The sequence below is a fragment of the Danio rerio genome, chromosome 7, assembly GCF_049306965.1.
Source record: "Danio rerio strain Tuebingen ecotype United States chromosome 7, GRCz12tu, whole genome shotgun sequence".
Lineage (NCBI taxonomy): Eukaryota > Metazoa > Chordata > Actinopteri > Cypriniformes > Danionidae > Danio > Danio rerio.
In genome coordinates this window covers 51,485,001-51,502,175 of record NC_133182.1, presented here as the reverse complement: position 1 = coordinate 51,502,175, position 17,175 = coordinate 51,485,001, and the positions used below count along the sequence as shown (strand labels likewise).

Genomic DNA, 17,175 nt, shown 5'->3' with positions numbered 1-17,175 from the left:
GATTTATTTAATGTCTCCAGAAAACCATAAAGCGCTGTTTATTTCACTTTGATTTTTGCTCTGTCATATTTATGCTTGTAATTTATTATATTTTATGCCAATGCACTGCATAAAAAGTCTTGATCATCCCATTCGATCTAAATTAATGAAATCTTTAAAAACAGAGTTGTTCAAATCATCTGGTGAATTTATATTCATATTACAATATACAGTTGAAGTCAGAATTATTAGCGCCCCTGTTTATTTTTTTTCCAAGCCTGATCTCACGAGAAAACGTATGTATTTTACGTTTTGCCAGTTTAGTGGCTAATTCGTACGAATTCGTACGAGTTCAGTCGTACGAAATTGTACGATTTTAAAAAGGAGGCGTGGCACCTAATCCCACCCCTAAACCCAACTGTCATTGGGGTATGAGCAAATCATACTAAAATGTACGAATTAGATCGTACAAATTCATACGAATTAGCCACTAAATGAAAAAGTTACGAATTGCAGTGAGATTGTGTTGTTTTTTTCCCCAATTTCTGTTTAACGGAGAGAAGATTTCTTAATATTTAAAAATAGAAAATATTTAAAAAAGAAAAAAATCAAAGGGGGGCTAATAATTCTGACTTCAATTGTATATTGTAGCAAAACTAAATATCGCAATCGTGCAGCCCTAATATGTATTTATGTCTGTATTTATTTATTATTATTTTCTTTTATGTATGTTTGTACGCACAGTGCTGAGCATAATTAAGTACTGTACACCGTATTTTGAAAAAAAGTATTTTGATCTATTTCTAAGTGTAATATAATATTGTAAGTGTAATATATTTTGGTGCATTTAAACAAAACAGATTTATTAAAGATATGTTTGTTAAAATAATATTTTAGTCACCAAACATATTTACAAATGGAAAGATAAAACAATTAAAATTCAAGCAAAAATATTTCAAATAAATGACAAACAACAAAATGTCAACTAAAATCGTTCTTATTTTTGCTTCTCTTGATTTTTCCTCCTTTTTTAAATTTGTATTTAATATTTCTCTATAACATAAATTTGGCTTTACTAGTTTTTGGACTGTTATCGCAAGTTATTTTGTTAGATAAGCTCCAGATTTGGCTTAAGTACTGACTAATCTAATGTATATGCACAAATGTAATATTGTAAAGCTTCCTATTTAAAATATGAATTTAAATGATATTTGTGAGGGGTGTGCTTATATATGCTGAACACTGTACCTATGTATTTATTTGCTTATTTATTTAATTATTCATTTTTAGATTATTATTATTATTATTTGTAATAATTTATTTGTTTATTGTGCATTTCTAGAGATATGTATATAAATGGCTATTAGGGTGTTAAATTTTTTTTTGCATATTTTTATTGTAAGACGAGGTCTCATTAATCTACAACAATTGATATACTGTAAGAATAAAACACCAAAAACAACTAAATTGTTTTCATTTTCTATATCAGCAATGGTAATTCCCCCTATCAATGATTTGCTGCCATAGTTTTAGGTGCTATGTGTTTTTCCAGGGTTTTGCCATGTAGTTGCTAAGTTCTTCTAAGTGTAGTTGTGATGTTACTATAAGGTTGATACAGTGTTTTGAGTGGTTGCTGGGTAATTGCTCATTTCAAAACAGCCCAACCCCTATGTATACACGACAATTTGAAATGGCTCGGTAAACCTCAATGTACCTCAACATCACATTGTTTTACTATTATTTTCTTCTAGGTGGAAAAATGTTTGCGGCCGGTACTTTTTTTTTTACCTTTCTGAAAAATGTTCCTCACCAAGGCACTAGAATATACTAAAACAAGCTATACATTATTTAGCATATGTGTTACAGTGTAACTTTATACTTAAGAACTAAGTAATATTTTTTTTATTTTTTTAGGGTTAAGATGAGTGTTATATTAGTTGTGTTAGTAAATGCATTTTTTTATTGTTATTACTACATGAATGTAAGATGTGTAACAAAAACCATTGTAAAAATGTTTTAAAGGTATTACTCAAAAATAGTACCATACACCATTATTACATAATATAATATTGTCATTATTTCATCCCTTATCAATGTAAAAATAAAAATTAAAATACTACACTTGAGGGGGAGTAAATAGTAAGTATAAATAGTAAGCTAAACCCTGCCCCTGCAGGGTTTAGCTCCAACTTGCCTCAACACACCTGCCTGGGTGTTTCAAGTATACCTAGTTAGAGCTTGATTCGCTCATTCAGGTGTGTTTGAATAAGGTTGGAGCCAAAATCTGCAGGACACCGGCCCTCCAGGAACAAGTTTGGTGACCCCTGATTTAAGGGATGGTTCAGTTAACAATTGATGAAAAATGAAATCACTAACCCTGAAGCTGTTCCAACCGCGTATAATTTTACTCTTCTGTTAAACACAACATTTTGAAAAATGTTGGTGTTAAACAGTTGATGATACCCACTGAATTCTGTAGTAGGAAAATAAAATACTATAAATGGATTGTGTGGTTTACCAAAATTCTTGAAAAGATGTTGTTCAACAGAATAAACAAAGTAAGGTAAGTTTGAATCAATGGATGCTGAATAAACTATGATTGATTTCCCTTTAATTTCTTGGAAACCATGAATACAAAGTTCAGAAGAAATTAATTGACACAATATAGAATAGAAATGTCTTTACTGTCACTCATGATCAATTTTATGCATTCATGCTAAATATCAATTTATTTGAATACAAATTCCAAACTTTTAGAAATGCAAATTAGCCAACTTTTAAAAAGTCAATCTTTCATTTATTTCAATAGCAAACCTGAAGCTGAAAAGTAAACCAAAAATATCTAAAGCGATAGTTCACCCCAAAATGACAATTCTGTAATCATCTATCCACCCTTTTCTTTTATCAAACCATTATGAGTTTCTTTTTTGTCTGTTGAACACAAATGAACATACTTTAAAAAATGTTGAAAACCTGCAACCATTGACTTAGTATTTGCTTTTCCTACTATGAGGTCGATGGTTACAGGTTTTCAGCTTTTTTCTGAATATCCTCTTTTGTGTTCAACAAAATAAAGAAACACATAAAGGTTTAAAACCACTTGAATGAAAGTAAACAGTACATTATCATTTTTGGGTGAACTATCCCTTGAAGCAAGAGTGAAAGTAACCCCACTTGTTTCTGACATTTATTTTACAAGTCAATAAAAATGTTTTAAACACTTGCTGCCCTTAATCCCCAATTAAACGGCCACATTAACACATGAAAGACCAGCACTCTCAATGAAACTCCAAAACTCCCTGAACTAAGCTAGTAAAAACACTCAGATACTATACTCAGGGTATGTTACTGTGCCTATAATTTATATGAAGATTGAAATCATTTTTTTTTTGCATTCTCAAAAAGTTTCATGCTCACCACCATTATATTTTGGCTGTCATGTACTCACACATGAACATGCAATAACCAGGCTGCAATCAGCACTATGTGTAATCAAATTGGGTTGGTTTTTTAAGTAAATTTTACAAGGAAAGTTATTCCCTTTCTGCCAAGTAAATCATGCTAAGATGAATAAAATCATGAAAAGGCCTTAAACAGTTCCATTGGGTTTTTTATCCATGTTTCTAAGTAATTCCGTGGTTTTGTAGCTTAAATCGACTTATTCTTTAGTCGTGTTGAATAAAGGGTGTACTGTGTAATTAGGCCCAATCCCTATTCTACCTCTTAGCCCTTCCCCTTACCCCTACCCCTCGTTTTGCGCATTCACGTCAAGGGGTAGGGGTGTCCCAATTCTCTTTAGCTTGAAGGCATCGGGCTAAGGGGAAGGAGTGAATAGCTCTTCGAACAAAGATTTTTCAGGACCACACTCGAAACAAAGGGGTACGAAAATTTCCCAGAATACACCAGCCACAACGGCAGTATTGCAAAACCCGGAAGTAAGGAGATCCACAAATTAGTATTTTTTTGTCATTATTACAAATTTTTACGACAAACAAGCACATGTTTCAATATATTCATAACAGCGTTCGTGTTTCACCGTCATGCTTAAAAAAAACGCTAAAATAAAAACCTTTAAATTTCACAATCTATAATCCATAATCGTGACTCTTGTACAGCAGCCCTACAACATTCTGAAACTCAATGACACTCGAATACACTGTCAGAAAAGTCTAGTGGCTGACAATGAGCCTTTTACAGTGTCTGCTATAATGTTAGTGTTGTTTTCGTGAGTTTACATAGATGAACATCGCCACGGTTTAAACGCACAGTACAGTTACGATCTTATTGCCACATTAGATTGTTATGATGACATAATATATGGCTTCAGTGATTTCCTGAAGATAAATACCAAAAAATAGCACAGCTGGAATAACTACAGCAGTCGCCATCGTCTGATCTCTTATGAAGCAAAAGATCGCGATGACATATGATGATGTGTGCTTGTGCTGTCCTAATTCTCAGGGGTAAATTTTGAAGCCCTTCCCCTTCACACTCAGTTGTAAGGGCCAAGGGGAAGGGGAAGGGGTACAAAAATAGAATTGGGATTGGGCCTTAATAACTGTAATTATTATTTGTAGCATTCTTACAATTTAGTGGCGTCATCTAGCTATGCTCTCTTGAACACAGATTGTTTTACAGTATTACATACATTACATTATTAATAAATAACGTTAATGCATTGCATTATTGGTAAATACAATACACAAATTTTTACAGCATTTAAAAATGATGTCCGAATTTTATTTAAATCCATAAAACATGTCAAAACGAAAAGTGCCTTAAACCTACAGGTAAATGTTTGTCAAATTGTTTGACCCCATTGAATGTATTGTCATTTGTATTATTATGATTTAATGTTTTATTTAAGTTATTATTATTATTATTATTATTTAATGTTTTGTTTATTATATGCTGCTTGGATATAATGTTATAAATGTCAATGTTTATTATTTTAAGGTTTAATAAGGAGAGGGGAAAAAGGGTTTGTAAAATGTACTATTGTCTGAAAGTAAAATGATGCCAATCATTAAAGGGACAGTTTACCCAAAAAAGAAAATGTAGTCTTTAGTATTTAAGTGGCTTCAAACCTTTATAGTCGAGAAAAAACAAATACAGTGGAAGTCAATAATTACCAGTTTTCAGATTTCTTCAAAATATCTTCTTTTGTGTTGAAAAAAAAAAGAAACTAAGTGCACAAGCATTTGTAACAAGCAAAGGATAAGTAAAATTGTGACAGAATTTTTACTTTTGGGTGAACTATCTTTTTAATATTAAGACAGTTTTGCATGTTGTTAATTTATTATACGTTGTTTAGGTCAATGTTTTCCAACCCTAATTCCTACGGTTTGTTTGTGTAGATATTACAGGTCAAAAGTTTTTGGAGTCAGTATGATTTTTAAATGGTTAAAACATGCTTCTCCTGCTCAAAAGGGCTGCATTTATTTAATCAAAAATACAGTACAAATTGTAAAATGTTATTGCACTATAAAATAACTGTTTAAAGGTAATATATTATTTAATTTAATCATTTATTCCAGTGATTTTAAAGATGAATTTTCAGCTTCATAACTCCAGTCTTCAGAGTCACATGATCCTTCAGAAATAACTCTAATATTAATCATTATTATTGTTTAATATTATTATTATTATTATTATTATTTCATTTGAAACTACCTACAATAAATTATTTATTTAACAGTTATTTAAAATTGTAATAAATATGTAAGTATTTAACTGGTCGTGTATGTACTGCAATCCTACAGTACATATTTTGGATGTCTCCCTTGTGTGACCCATTCATTTCAGGTTTTGAAGTCTCTTCTAATTTTCTGATGAGTTGATTTAGGTGTGTCTAATTAGGAAGAGTTTGAAAATGTGTACTGTTAATGTGCCTCTACTGGAAAACTAGTTTAAGTGACTAAAAAAAAAAAATTAACTGATTAACACGAAAATTGGCAGTCATAACTGAGTAATAATAATAGCTTTATAATTTATGTAGCCAAGTGTGAAATATTTATTTTTGCAAAACAGTTGCTTTTATGGATTTAGCATTTTCCAATATTCACTTATGTCTTTTTATTTAAAAATCTATTGTTAACATTACGTAATATATTTTCATGTCATTTGTCATTTTTAAATCAGATAAATTAACTGTAATTGCATATGCCATTTATTTATGTCACTTGTGTCCAATATATTTTCTATATTTTTATTAGTGTTTTTAGTATTAAGTATTTACTATTAATATTGTTTCAATTATTTTGTGTTAAACCTCCCTTGTGTGGAGGCTGCAGCCATCTTTTCTTCTGTTTTGACCTTGATCGATCACATGTCTGATTGCATTTTTCTACCTTACACAGCCTGCATTTAAATGCTCCCCAAAATGCTGCTGTCAGATAAATCACCACAATAAAAAATATTTTGCTTTAATTCATAGATGGTGACATGTAAACATACTTTCAGGTATGCACTAATTCTAAAATGAACAGTGCTCAGCATAATTGAGTACACCCCATTTTAAAAATGAATATTTTCCACCATTTCTCAGTGAATATAGGCTATGTATTTAAACAAAACAGATTCATTAAACAGATATATTTATTAAAATAATATTTTAGTTACCAAACATATTTAGAATTGGAAAGATAATACAAGTAAATTCAAGCAAAAAAACTTGCAAACTACAAATGTTCAACTAAATCTTTCATTTTTTTGCCTCTCTTGATTTTTCCTCTTTTTAAATTAGTATTTAATATTTTTCTATATGATATAAATTTGGCTGTAATAGTTTTAGGACCGTTATTGTAAGTTATTTTGTTAGATAAGCTCCAGATTTGGCTTCAGTGCTGACTAATCTAATGTATATGCTCAAATATAATATATATATATATATATATATATATATATATATATATATATATATATATATATATATATATATATATATATATATATATATATGTAAAGCTTCCTATTAAAAATATGAATTTACAAGAGAGATTTGTGAGGGGTGTACTTATATAAGCCGAGCATTGTAAATAAAATTAAAAATAATTTAAAAACTATAGACTACTTAGACCCATATACAGTTGAAGTTAGAATTATAAACTGATCTGATCTGAATATCTGATAATATTTTTCCTTTTAGAAAAAATCTTTTTTATTAGTTTTATTTCGGCTAGAATAAAATCAGTTATTAATTTTTTAAACAACATTAATTTTTTAAACACCATTTTAAGGACTAAATTATTAGCCCCTTTAAGCTATATTTTTTCAATAGACTACAGGACAAACCATCACAATAACTTGCATAATTACCCTTACCTGCCTAATTAACCTAGTTAAGCCTTTAAATGTTACTTTAAGCTGTATATAAGTGTCTTGAAAAATATCTAGTCAAATATTATTTACTGTCATCATGACAAATATTAAATAAATCAGTTATTAAAAATTAGTTATTAAAACTATTATGTTTATAAATGTGTTGAAAAAATCTTCTCACCATTAAACAGAAATTGGGGGAAAAAATTAATGGGGGCCTAATAATTCAGGGGGGCTAATAATTCTGACTTCAACTGTATGTTATTAAGTATACATTTCACTAATTTTCTTCTACACAAGCTACACAATCAACATTCTGGTGCACGATTTTTCACATTTTACTTGTTGCATCTCTGGGTCTGATGTTTATAAAGGCCCGAGGAGAGACATTTGCCTTTTTATCCTTTCACTATCAACATGGCCACCTTGATGAGTCCATGTTTGCCGTTAATTTACATGACAGAGAGGTGAACACTGAACAGGCTCACATCACTCCTGAAGCTAAGGTCTCCGTTATCTACAACAGAACATCTTGCACTGGTTAGACATGGCACAAGTCTGAAAGTGATGAACGCCCCCATAAAACAAATGACAAACTGCTCAAGGCACAATGTCTTTCACAACCCAGGCCTATAAAGAGGTAAAAATGTGGAAACTTACTAAAGTAAGCTACATTCTTTGATAGATATTAGTTGCTGATGAGGGATAAGCAATGAAAATGGAATTTACCTGAAGCAACATTACTGATAAAAATGAAATATTATGCATTATCTTACAGGACCCCTGAACAAGTGCAGTTTTCTCGACTAGAAGCTTCATTACTGGATAAAAAAACACAGCTATTGAACGGCACACTCGTTTATTGACTTACCTCTTGTAAACTCTTGAGATGCACAGGAGAGCAGAGAGTGAAGCAACAAGCTGAAGGTAAGAAAAGGATCTGTATGACTTTGTCAAGGCCTCACCAGACAAGTGAAGTGGGACTGCGGCTCTTGGTCGCCTTGACGACGGATGCTTTTTCAAGCAAATCAGCCAATGAAAGAGGCGCTGCTCGTCATTCAGAAGAGCACGTGACCCTCGAGCTGCTTTCATCTGCAGGAGACAAGAAGCGCGAGGATGAATGACGGGGTAATGAATTTTTTTTATCTTCTTTCAACTTTTATTCTTCTTTTTTTATATATATAATGGCGTTTTCTTATAACTGAAGTAGATGTCTGGAATGTGCTTGAGGTTAAACGGGTTTAGAGTGTGTGCCTTAAGGCTGTTAAATATTGCCACCTAGTGGATAATTCTGTGAGTTACTTAGTGAAACACTGTTTTTGTCACATTCATTTATTTTATTTTCAGTTTATTTTCAACTTATCCAGCATATGTTTTACGCAAAGGATGCCCTTCCAGCTGCAACCCATCACTGGAAAACATCCATACACACTCATTCACACTCATACATGGACAATTTTAGCTTACCCAATGCACCTATACCACATGTCTTTGGACTGTGGGGGAAGCCGGAGGAAACCCACATGAACACGAGGAGAACATGCAAACTTCATACAGAAATGCCAACTGATCCAGCCGAAGCTCAAGCCAGCGACTTTCTTGCTGTGAGGCGAAAGTGCTACCCATTGCAGAGAATATAGAGAGTATATTTTGACACAAATCAAATGGAGGATGAGACACACTTCCAACCTGTTCTGCCACAAATACACCAAAACAAATAATCTTTCACCAATTTGAAACATTAATGCATTCATTTTTTAATTTAAATTACTCAGAAAAACTTTACTATGTACTCGGAGAGGATGAATTGATATCTAAACTAGCTGCAAAATATGTTTACACCCTACACACCATGAGAAATGGTTAATGTTAATTCATGTGTCTTATTTAAATAATGTAGACTTTTTATTATTAATATTATTATTATAATTATCAAATGTATTATCTATTTCTTATTTACTGTAATTTTTTTATTTGATTTTAATATATTACATTTTTAAAATGCTTTGGCAATACTGTATTAAATGTCATTCCAATAAAGAAACTTGAACTCAATAAGTAAGAGTAATAATACATGGTAATATGAGATTTTGAATAATATATTATATATTCAATAATAATGAAATGTTATTAATATTTTATTTAAATATTATGTGGCTATATATATATATATATATATATATATATATATATATATATATATATATATATATATATATATATATATATATATATATATGTATGTATGTATGTATTTTACTACTACTGCTGCTATTTACTGTTTACTATGTGTTTTTATCATATATGTTCTTTTTATGTAAACTTTATAAATGCTTTGGCAATACAATTCTAACATTTGTAACATGCCAATAAAGCAATTATTGAATTGAATTGAGAGAGTGATTTCTGATTTATAATTCTTTATTTTTTTATTTAATTATTATTACTATTTTTATTATATTATACTACTATTTACTGTGTTTACTATGTTTATATATAAATGCTTTGGCAAAACATTTGTAATTATCATGTTTGTCAATAATTGAATTTCATTTCTCATTTCATTTAATTGAGAGAAAGAGAAAGTATAAGTTACTTTAATAATCTTTTCATTTTCTTGACCACCACGTCACCATGTCCGAATGATGCCAACAAGATGTCCCTCTCACCAGAGATTTATAACGTTATGCATGTGACATTTTCAGTAAAGTTTGAAAACATAAATACACAGAGAAAGTATGTGTTCACATTATATTGAAACATTTGTTTATATTTTCCAACACAGCTAACCACGGAGTTATGGGATCAGAAAAAAATCAGAAAGCATTTTTTATATTTTAAATGAGAAAAATAAAGATGTGTTATGGATGTGACCAAAAAAGAGTTTACAGGACACAACATACTTTTGTAGAAATTTTGTTAATTAAACTGCACAACCCAAAAGAAATAATGCTAATCATAGGATAAGAGTTGACTCACTGTAGAACAAAAATTATTGATTTTACTTTTTTTCTTTTTTTTCCTTTTTTTTTGCATTTATAAGGAAAAAGCTTTGTTGGGGATGTGAAATCTCTCTGTTATGGGTGTGAAAGATGTAAATTGCCATTTGTTTGACTTTGGTAAATCAAATATAAAAGTTTGAAATCATTGACAAAAACATTTTTTTTTGTATTTTTACAGTACTGTAAAATAAAATATAAAAACGAAAGTTAACTTAAAAAAAAGGGTTTCGCCATTTTGCTGAAAACTTTCATTTTTTACATAGCAAGGTTGACATTTACATGGAATTGCTCAACAATAATAATTATTACTATTATCATTATTGTTGTTGTTGCTTTTATATCCCTAATTATAATTGATTAGTTTGTTTTCTTGTTTGTTTCAATCTAATGTATTTAAATTATTATATATTATTATTTAATTAGTAATCTAATTGTTTTTATTCAGCTTTAAAGTCCATTGTTTTAATACAGAATAAAGCTAAAATGGAAGAAAGAAAGATGTTGCTGTTATCAATATGATAACACTTATTGATTTATTTGTTTGCTTGATCTGTTTCAATCAAATGTATTTCAGTTAATACATCTAATAGTTATTTAATTATTAATACAATTTGTTTATTTATTTAGCTGTAAGGCCGATTGTTTTATAACAATAATACAGAATAAATCTAAAGAGAAAAAATAATGATGTTGTTATCAATATGATAACACTTATTGATTTATTTGTTTGCTTGTTCTCTTTCAATCAAATGTATTTTAATTATAATATATTATTATTTATATATTTATATAAATAATATTTATATAATTGTTTTTATTTAGCTTTTAGGCCCATTGTTTAATAATACAGAATAAATCTAAAGGGCAAGAAAGATGTTGCTGCTATTATTATGATAAGGCTTATTGATTTATTTGTTTGCTTGTTCTGTTTCAATCAAATGTATTTCAAATTATAAAATTTTATTATTAAAAGGATTATATAATTGTTTATTTATTTAGCTGTAAGGCCCATTTATTTATAACTATAATATTGAATAAACCTGAAGAGAAAGAAAGAAAGAAAGAAAGAAAGAAAGAAAGAAAGAAAGAAAGAAAGAAAGAAAGAAAGAAAGAAAGAAAGAAAGAAAAAAAGAAAGAAAGAAAAGTTTTTAGTGTAATAAGACAGCCCACATTTAATGCAAGAAGGCTGAGAGGGAGAAAGAGAGAGACCGTGTGCGTGCGTGAGTGTGTGTGTGTATGTGGTGTTTGTGTGTAGTATTGAGAGGGTTTGGGCGTGTGCTGTAGCTCTCAGCGCCCTCTTCTTCTTCCTCCCCCCCTACACACATACACACGCCGCTCTTGTATGTGTCTAGTCGACGCTCACCGGCAGTTCAATGTTTATGTTGATGTGCTCTGCTTGAGTGGAGAAGCTGTGCTGTCTGTCTAATGAGGAAAACGGCGGCGAGCGGCGGAGCTTTGAGAGGAGCAGCGGGAAGGATGTCGACATATTATTGACTGACTTATCGGCGTCGAGGAGAGCGAGCAGAGCCCTGCGTTTTGTAAGTAACGTTAGTGCAGCCGCTGCTTTCACTGCTGTCTGTGTGTCGTGCAGGAATAACAGCAACAAAATGTTCCCCCGAGCGTCTGCAAGGAACATTTTGTTGGCTTCGAGACGTAAATCAGTTGACCAGCATCATCGCGAAACTGACGAGCCGCTGCTACTACTCAAAACGAAACAAATGCGTCAAATCAGTGCTCGCGCCTCAATTCCATTCATCTCTAGTTTGTAACATACTAGCGGACTGTGTAACTAGTGTTGCTTAATCTGCACATACAGCTCAATGCAGGAGGAATGATGGGTTGATTGATATCAACAGAGCCAGAAACGTTGCACTAAATAGCCTATGACTTTAATTTTTCTAAACTACAGTCGTTTTTGTTTAAGAGGGATTATGAAACTTTAATCATCAGATTTGGTTGCTGTTAAATCTCTTGTAATGTTAGCAAAAATCCACGCATCTAAATGACCGCGTTGTTTACATTGGCCATCGTCTGAAGAAAAAAATCAATAAAGGTGATGTCATTGTGTTCGAGGAATAATAGCAAAACCAAATGGGTTTTATTCCTGCATCATACACACACAAACAAATAGAAAAATGATTCAATATAACAAACATAAACATAATATGAGACATCTTTGAAAATTACTTGAGTTTCTATTTTGCTTGCTGAATTTATTAGCTATGGGTGTAAGTAAAATGTTAATAGAGTTACTTGTTTTATTCTGTAAAGTATAAATATGATATTTATTATATAATGTTTCTTATTTCAATTATAATAATGTCACTTTGTAGCGATGATGTTTAGAAAATGCAAGACAATCAAAAAAAATATATATATTTTTTAAATTAATTGAAAAGTGAAGGTCAATCTTGTATACAGTATATTGATTAGTTCACTTTTCTGAAGTTGGTAAAACATTGGCATTGAGTAGGGATGCTACGATCCATCAGCCAGAGATGGGTATCGGCCGATAATCACATTTTATGACTCGATCGGTACTCATCAATCTGGCTGATCTCATGAACCGTTCGCAGGTTTTTGTTTACAAGTTTGTAGAGGAAGACACACGCGTTTAGCCCACTCCTGCACCACCCAAACCTGCTCCAAGCTGGGATTAAACCGCCGACTCTCCACATGGGAGTCGGTTGCTCTAACAAGGAGGCTAAAGACCATGGCCTCTTGCCAAATACTATAAAATACACAAAATGTGTCTCTTTTGAATGGGGAAAAGTGTAATGGTCGACGTGGCGAATGAAACCCTGCCTTCTAGTACAAGAGCCAATCACCCATCGCTATGGACTGACGAATCTCCGGGGAGGGACTCTAACCATCCGTGAGTTTCTGCAGATTTTGTGAGATTCAAACATTTAGAAATGAAACTAAAGAGACAGTTGTTTAATTTTATTGGTGATACCTAATATGAAATTCAGTGGTAAGCTTGGCAAGCAATTTTGGAGAATATGATGTTCCCCATTCAAACAGAATGGCCTAGCATACTGCCCGAGAGGCATTTCAAAGATGGCGGCCGAGTAAAAGGAATTGCCTCAAAGGAACTTTGCTCTAGCGTCTGTCACTAGAGCACCTTTAGAGGTCAGAAGAGTGAGGTTTACCTAGCACTTCACTGGCTGGTCTCCGCTACACACAGCCCCCTAAACCTCAATCCCATCTGGGTCACGACACCAATGTAACCCAGTCCTACACCACCCAAACCCACTCGTTGCTGGAATCGAACTGGCGACTTTCCGCATGGGAGTTGTTTGCTCTAACAAGGAGGCTAAAGACCATGGCCTCTAATGTCTGTCGCTAGAGCACCTTTACCGTACGTTCACACCGAAAGCGGCGAGAGCGTCAAAGTAGCTGGAAGTCATTCATTTTTAATGAGAGCCGGCGGCGAGGAGCAGCGCGGCGCGTCTTCGCCGGCGTAGGCGTCGAGGAGAGTTGAAATGAAGTCAACTTTATGGTAATGAGCTATGACGCGGTTCGGCGGCAAGCAATCAGAATGAAGACGTCCATCGCTTGATAGCAGTTCAGAGAACACAGACCTGTGAACTTTGGTTCCGACCACAGTTGTTCCCAAGGGTTTGATGTTTGCGGTCGCCGGATTTCCAATCATTTACAATTTTTTCCTACAGGAACATACATTAAATAAGTTACTGGCGAGTTACTGATGTTCATTAATGTTATATAAATTTATCTTAAAAAAGCGGGAATCTCACGCGATGTGACAGTACAAAACAGTACTGCTGCTTCAGGATATTTCAGATATATAGACACATATTGGATAAATAGAGCAAAGCCACACCACACGCAACTTGATCTTCCATTGTTAAATTAATTTGATAAGAAGTGCGCAACATTTTCACGCTAGAAACATGTTTTATGCAGGAATGTAACTGATATGCTGCAACGGCTTCTTTAAATATGAGATCAATGTAGCGAGTTTTGACGCTCTCGCCGCAGGAGCTGAAAGCAGACAGCGTTGTCACCAGGGCGGCCAGAGCGACCTTGGACGCTCTCGCCGCTTTCGGTGTGAACGTACGGTTAGAGGCCAGAGGAGTGAGGTTTACCTGCATAGCCGCACTTCACTAGCTGGCCTCTGCTACACATGTTCACCTGTATATTACACATCAGCAGTGCTAAAACACGTGGGGAGGTAACCGTGCATCCACACAGGGCTTTAGCATCTATGCTTGACAGAGGGCCTGTCTAAAGTTGGGGCTGATGCGATCATCATAGCAGCGTCAGCCAATGAAGTAAGTCCACAATTGGCTACTGTCTGAGCTGGGGTATATGCATAAAGCGATATGATTGGCTGATGCTTCCGTTGGCGCTTAAAAATGTAGAAATTCACAACTTCTGCAGCGAGCAACGTCATTGAAGCAGCTTGATGGACGCACAATTCAGTTCAGCAACGCTTGTCGAGTGAATGGGAAGTGTTAACGCTTATGCCTCGTGTGTATAGCATCAGTGAATAGTATTGTGTCTTTAAAAATGTTTATTTTTTTGACAACACCACTGATGTTTTATGTTAAGAATCGTTAAGAAATCAGTGTTTCGAGTAGGGATGCTCCAATCAGGATTTTTGCAGCCGGCACAGAGTACCAATTCCTTGTGATGGTGATCGGCCGATACAGAGTACCGATTCTGATGCTTCAAGCTTTGTAATGCATAAAGCACATATTTACAAGTATGCTACTTAATTGTAGATTTCTCCTTACCTATGAGAATAAATTAAGAATGTTGCATATAATCCCCTAAACACATCTCGTATAACCATTGAATTGTGATCATGTCATGGTCAGAAGCAGCTTTACAGAAAATAATATTAAACAGATACGAATTGGTATGAAAAAATACTGATAATGCAATTTGGAAACATTGCAAATGATGGAAGAACAGTTCAACAAGTCTCAATCAAGAAAAGGTTTGAAACGCATATTATAAAAGGAACTAGCCCTATAAATTACAAATAAATCTGTATATTTTTTACCTGCTGTATCGGGAGCCTGAACGCTGATGCAGCATTTACCTCCTCACGTGTTTTAGCGCTGCTGATGTTTAATATATGAGTGACCATGTTTGTCTTCATCTGCAAACTTGTAAACAAACACTTGTTATCGAGTCATAAAATGTGAATAACGGTCGATACCAATCTCTGACCGATCGATTGGAGCATCCCTAGTTTTGAGGAATAACCCTGATTTTCAGTCACAACAAATTTATTTGACTTAATTGGCATTTTCTGGGGAAAATGCTGTAAAAGACCATATTTCCATATGAAATTTGGAATAAATGTTTTAAACAAATATTAACATTTTATTCAAACACACATAATTTAACTAAGAAGTTCAGCAAGACTATATATTTTGACCCTTATCAGTTTTTATAAAATGCAGCTCGACCAGCTTTGATGGCAGTGTTAAAGTTGTACAGTGTACCTTTGTCAGTGGAAAAGTGATTTTTACAGGTACATGACTACATGACAGGTGGAGGAGCTAAAAATAGATTTTCAAATGGAATATTTGATGTAGCATTCAGAGAGCATGGCTGAACCGGAGGCCCATAACACCAAAAATGCTCGCTGATATCACTATAATTGAGAGCAGCTGTTTAATAAACTTTTGTATACTCTCATTTAATATTATAGGTATTTTATCTACCTTCAGATATTATATAAATGTCATAAAAACAGAGGTGCAGATAAGTAGTATTAAATAAAAGAATATAATTTTAATAAGTTTGATGGACAGTTGTTACTGTATATGTAGCTTCTTTCTTCTTTTCTTTCATATCTGTAGTTCTCCTATGAAACAATACGTTATTAAAAAGAATAGAGTGTGTGTTAGAATTTTAAATGAAGCCTGGAGGGAAATAAAATCACATAGGCTTACTAAAAATAGATTTTTACTGTACACATTTTAGCCAAAAATACAAATAGATCACTGTGTAGGAAAGTCTTGTAGAAAGTTTCCCTCTCAGCCCAAAATAGCTTTTCATTTAGTCTATCATTACGTCACTACACTAGGGTATTTACGTCTGTCTTTTATATGCTGTCGGCAAGATGAGCACTTCACTCCAGGAAGTGCTGGTATATTTTAAATTGATGTTTACTGACATCCACCTTTACCATTTAAGCGTATGTGCTCTCTTTCAGTTGTACTTCCTCATCAGCTTATTTTCATTTGTTCAACAAACCGTTTCAAGCCTGTAATGATTAATTGAGAATTTTCCCATTTCTTTATTTTTCCTCAAATATCCTTGTTCCTATTGCTCTCCATCAGCTTGTGACAGAGCAGCGGTGAGAATGACGGAGTATAAGTTGGTGGTTGTAGGTGCAGGTGGTGTGGGCAAGAGTGCTCTGACCATTCAGCTCATCCAGAACCACTTCGTTGATGAGTATGACCCAACCATTGAGGTAAGCCAAAAGCCAAGGTGTTGTATGTTAAAATTCACTTTTGTCTTATATTTAGTAGCAGAAATGTACATTTACACAGTTTTAAAAATACAGGTTTCAAAACATAGAGAAGAACTATTTTGCTTAGTCTTGCTCAAAATCTCCTCCTTAGCATGACAAAGATTTTAACAATCTAAAGAAATCACTTTTCTTCAGCTTAGTCCCTGATTTCTCTGGGGTCAACACAGTGGAATGCACTGCCAATTATCATTCATTCATTAATTCATTCATTCATCTTCGACTTAGTCCCTTATTTATTAGGGGATCGCCCCAGCGTAATCAACCGCCAACTATTCCGGTATATGTTTTACGCAGTGGATGCCCTTCCAGCTGCAACCCACTACTGGGAAACACCTATACACTCTCACATTAACACAC

General features: G+C 33.2%; 2 protein-coding genes across 3 annotated transcripts in view; one reads left to right on the top strand and one right to left on the bottom strand.

Annotated features, from left to right (window-relative positions):
- rassf7b (Ras association domain family member 7b) overlaps positions 1–8,290 on the bottom strand; it is a 36,182-nt gene extending 27,892 nt beyond the window's left edge. Inside the window, 1 exon segment of one of the 2 annotated variants that reach the window (NM_197942.1) lies at positions 8,171–8,290. The gene's annotated coding sequence lies outside the window, so the exon portion shown is untranslated. 2 annotated transcript variants of the gene reach the window in all.
- Positions 8,291–11,673: 3,383 nt separating this feature from the next.
- Positions 11,674–17,175, top strand: part of hrasb (HRas proto-oncogene, GTPase b) — a 12,916-nt gene continuing 7,414 nt past the window's right edge. Inside the window, 2 exon segments of the mRNA NM_001020629.1 lie at positions 11,674–11,839; positions 16,625–16,758. Of these exon segments, the coding sequence (NP_001018465.1) occupies positions 16,648–16,758 (111 nt within the window). The 5' untranslated portion in view covers positions 11,674–11,839; positions 16,625–16,647.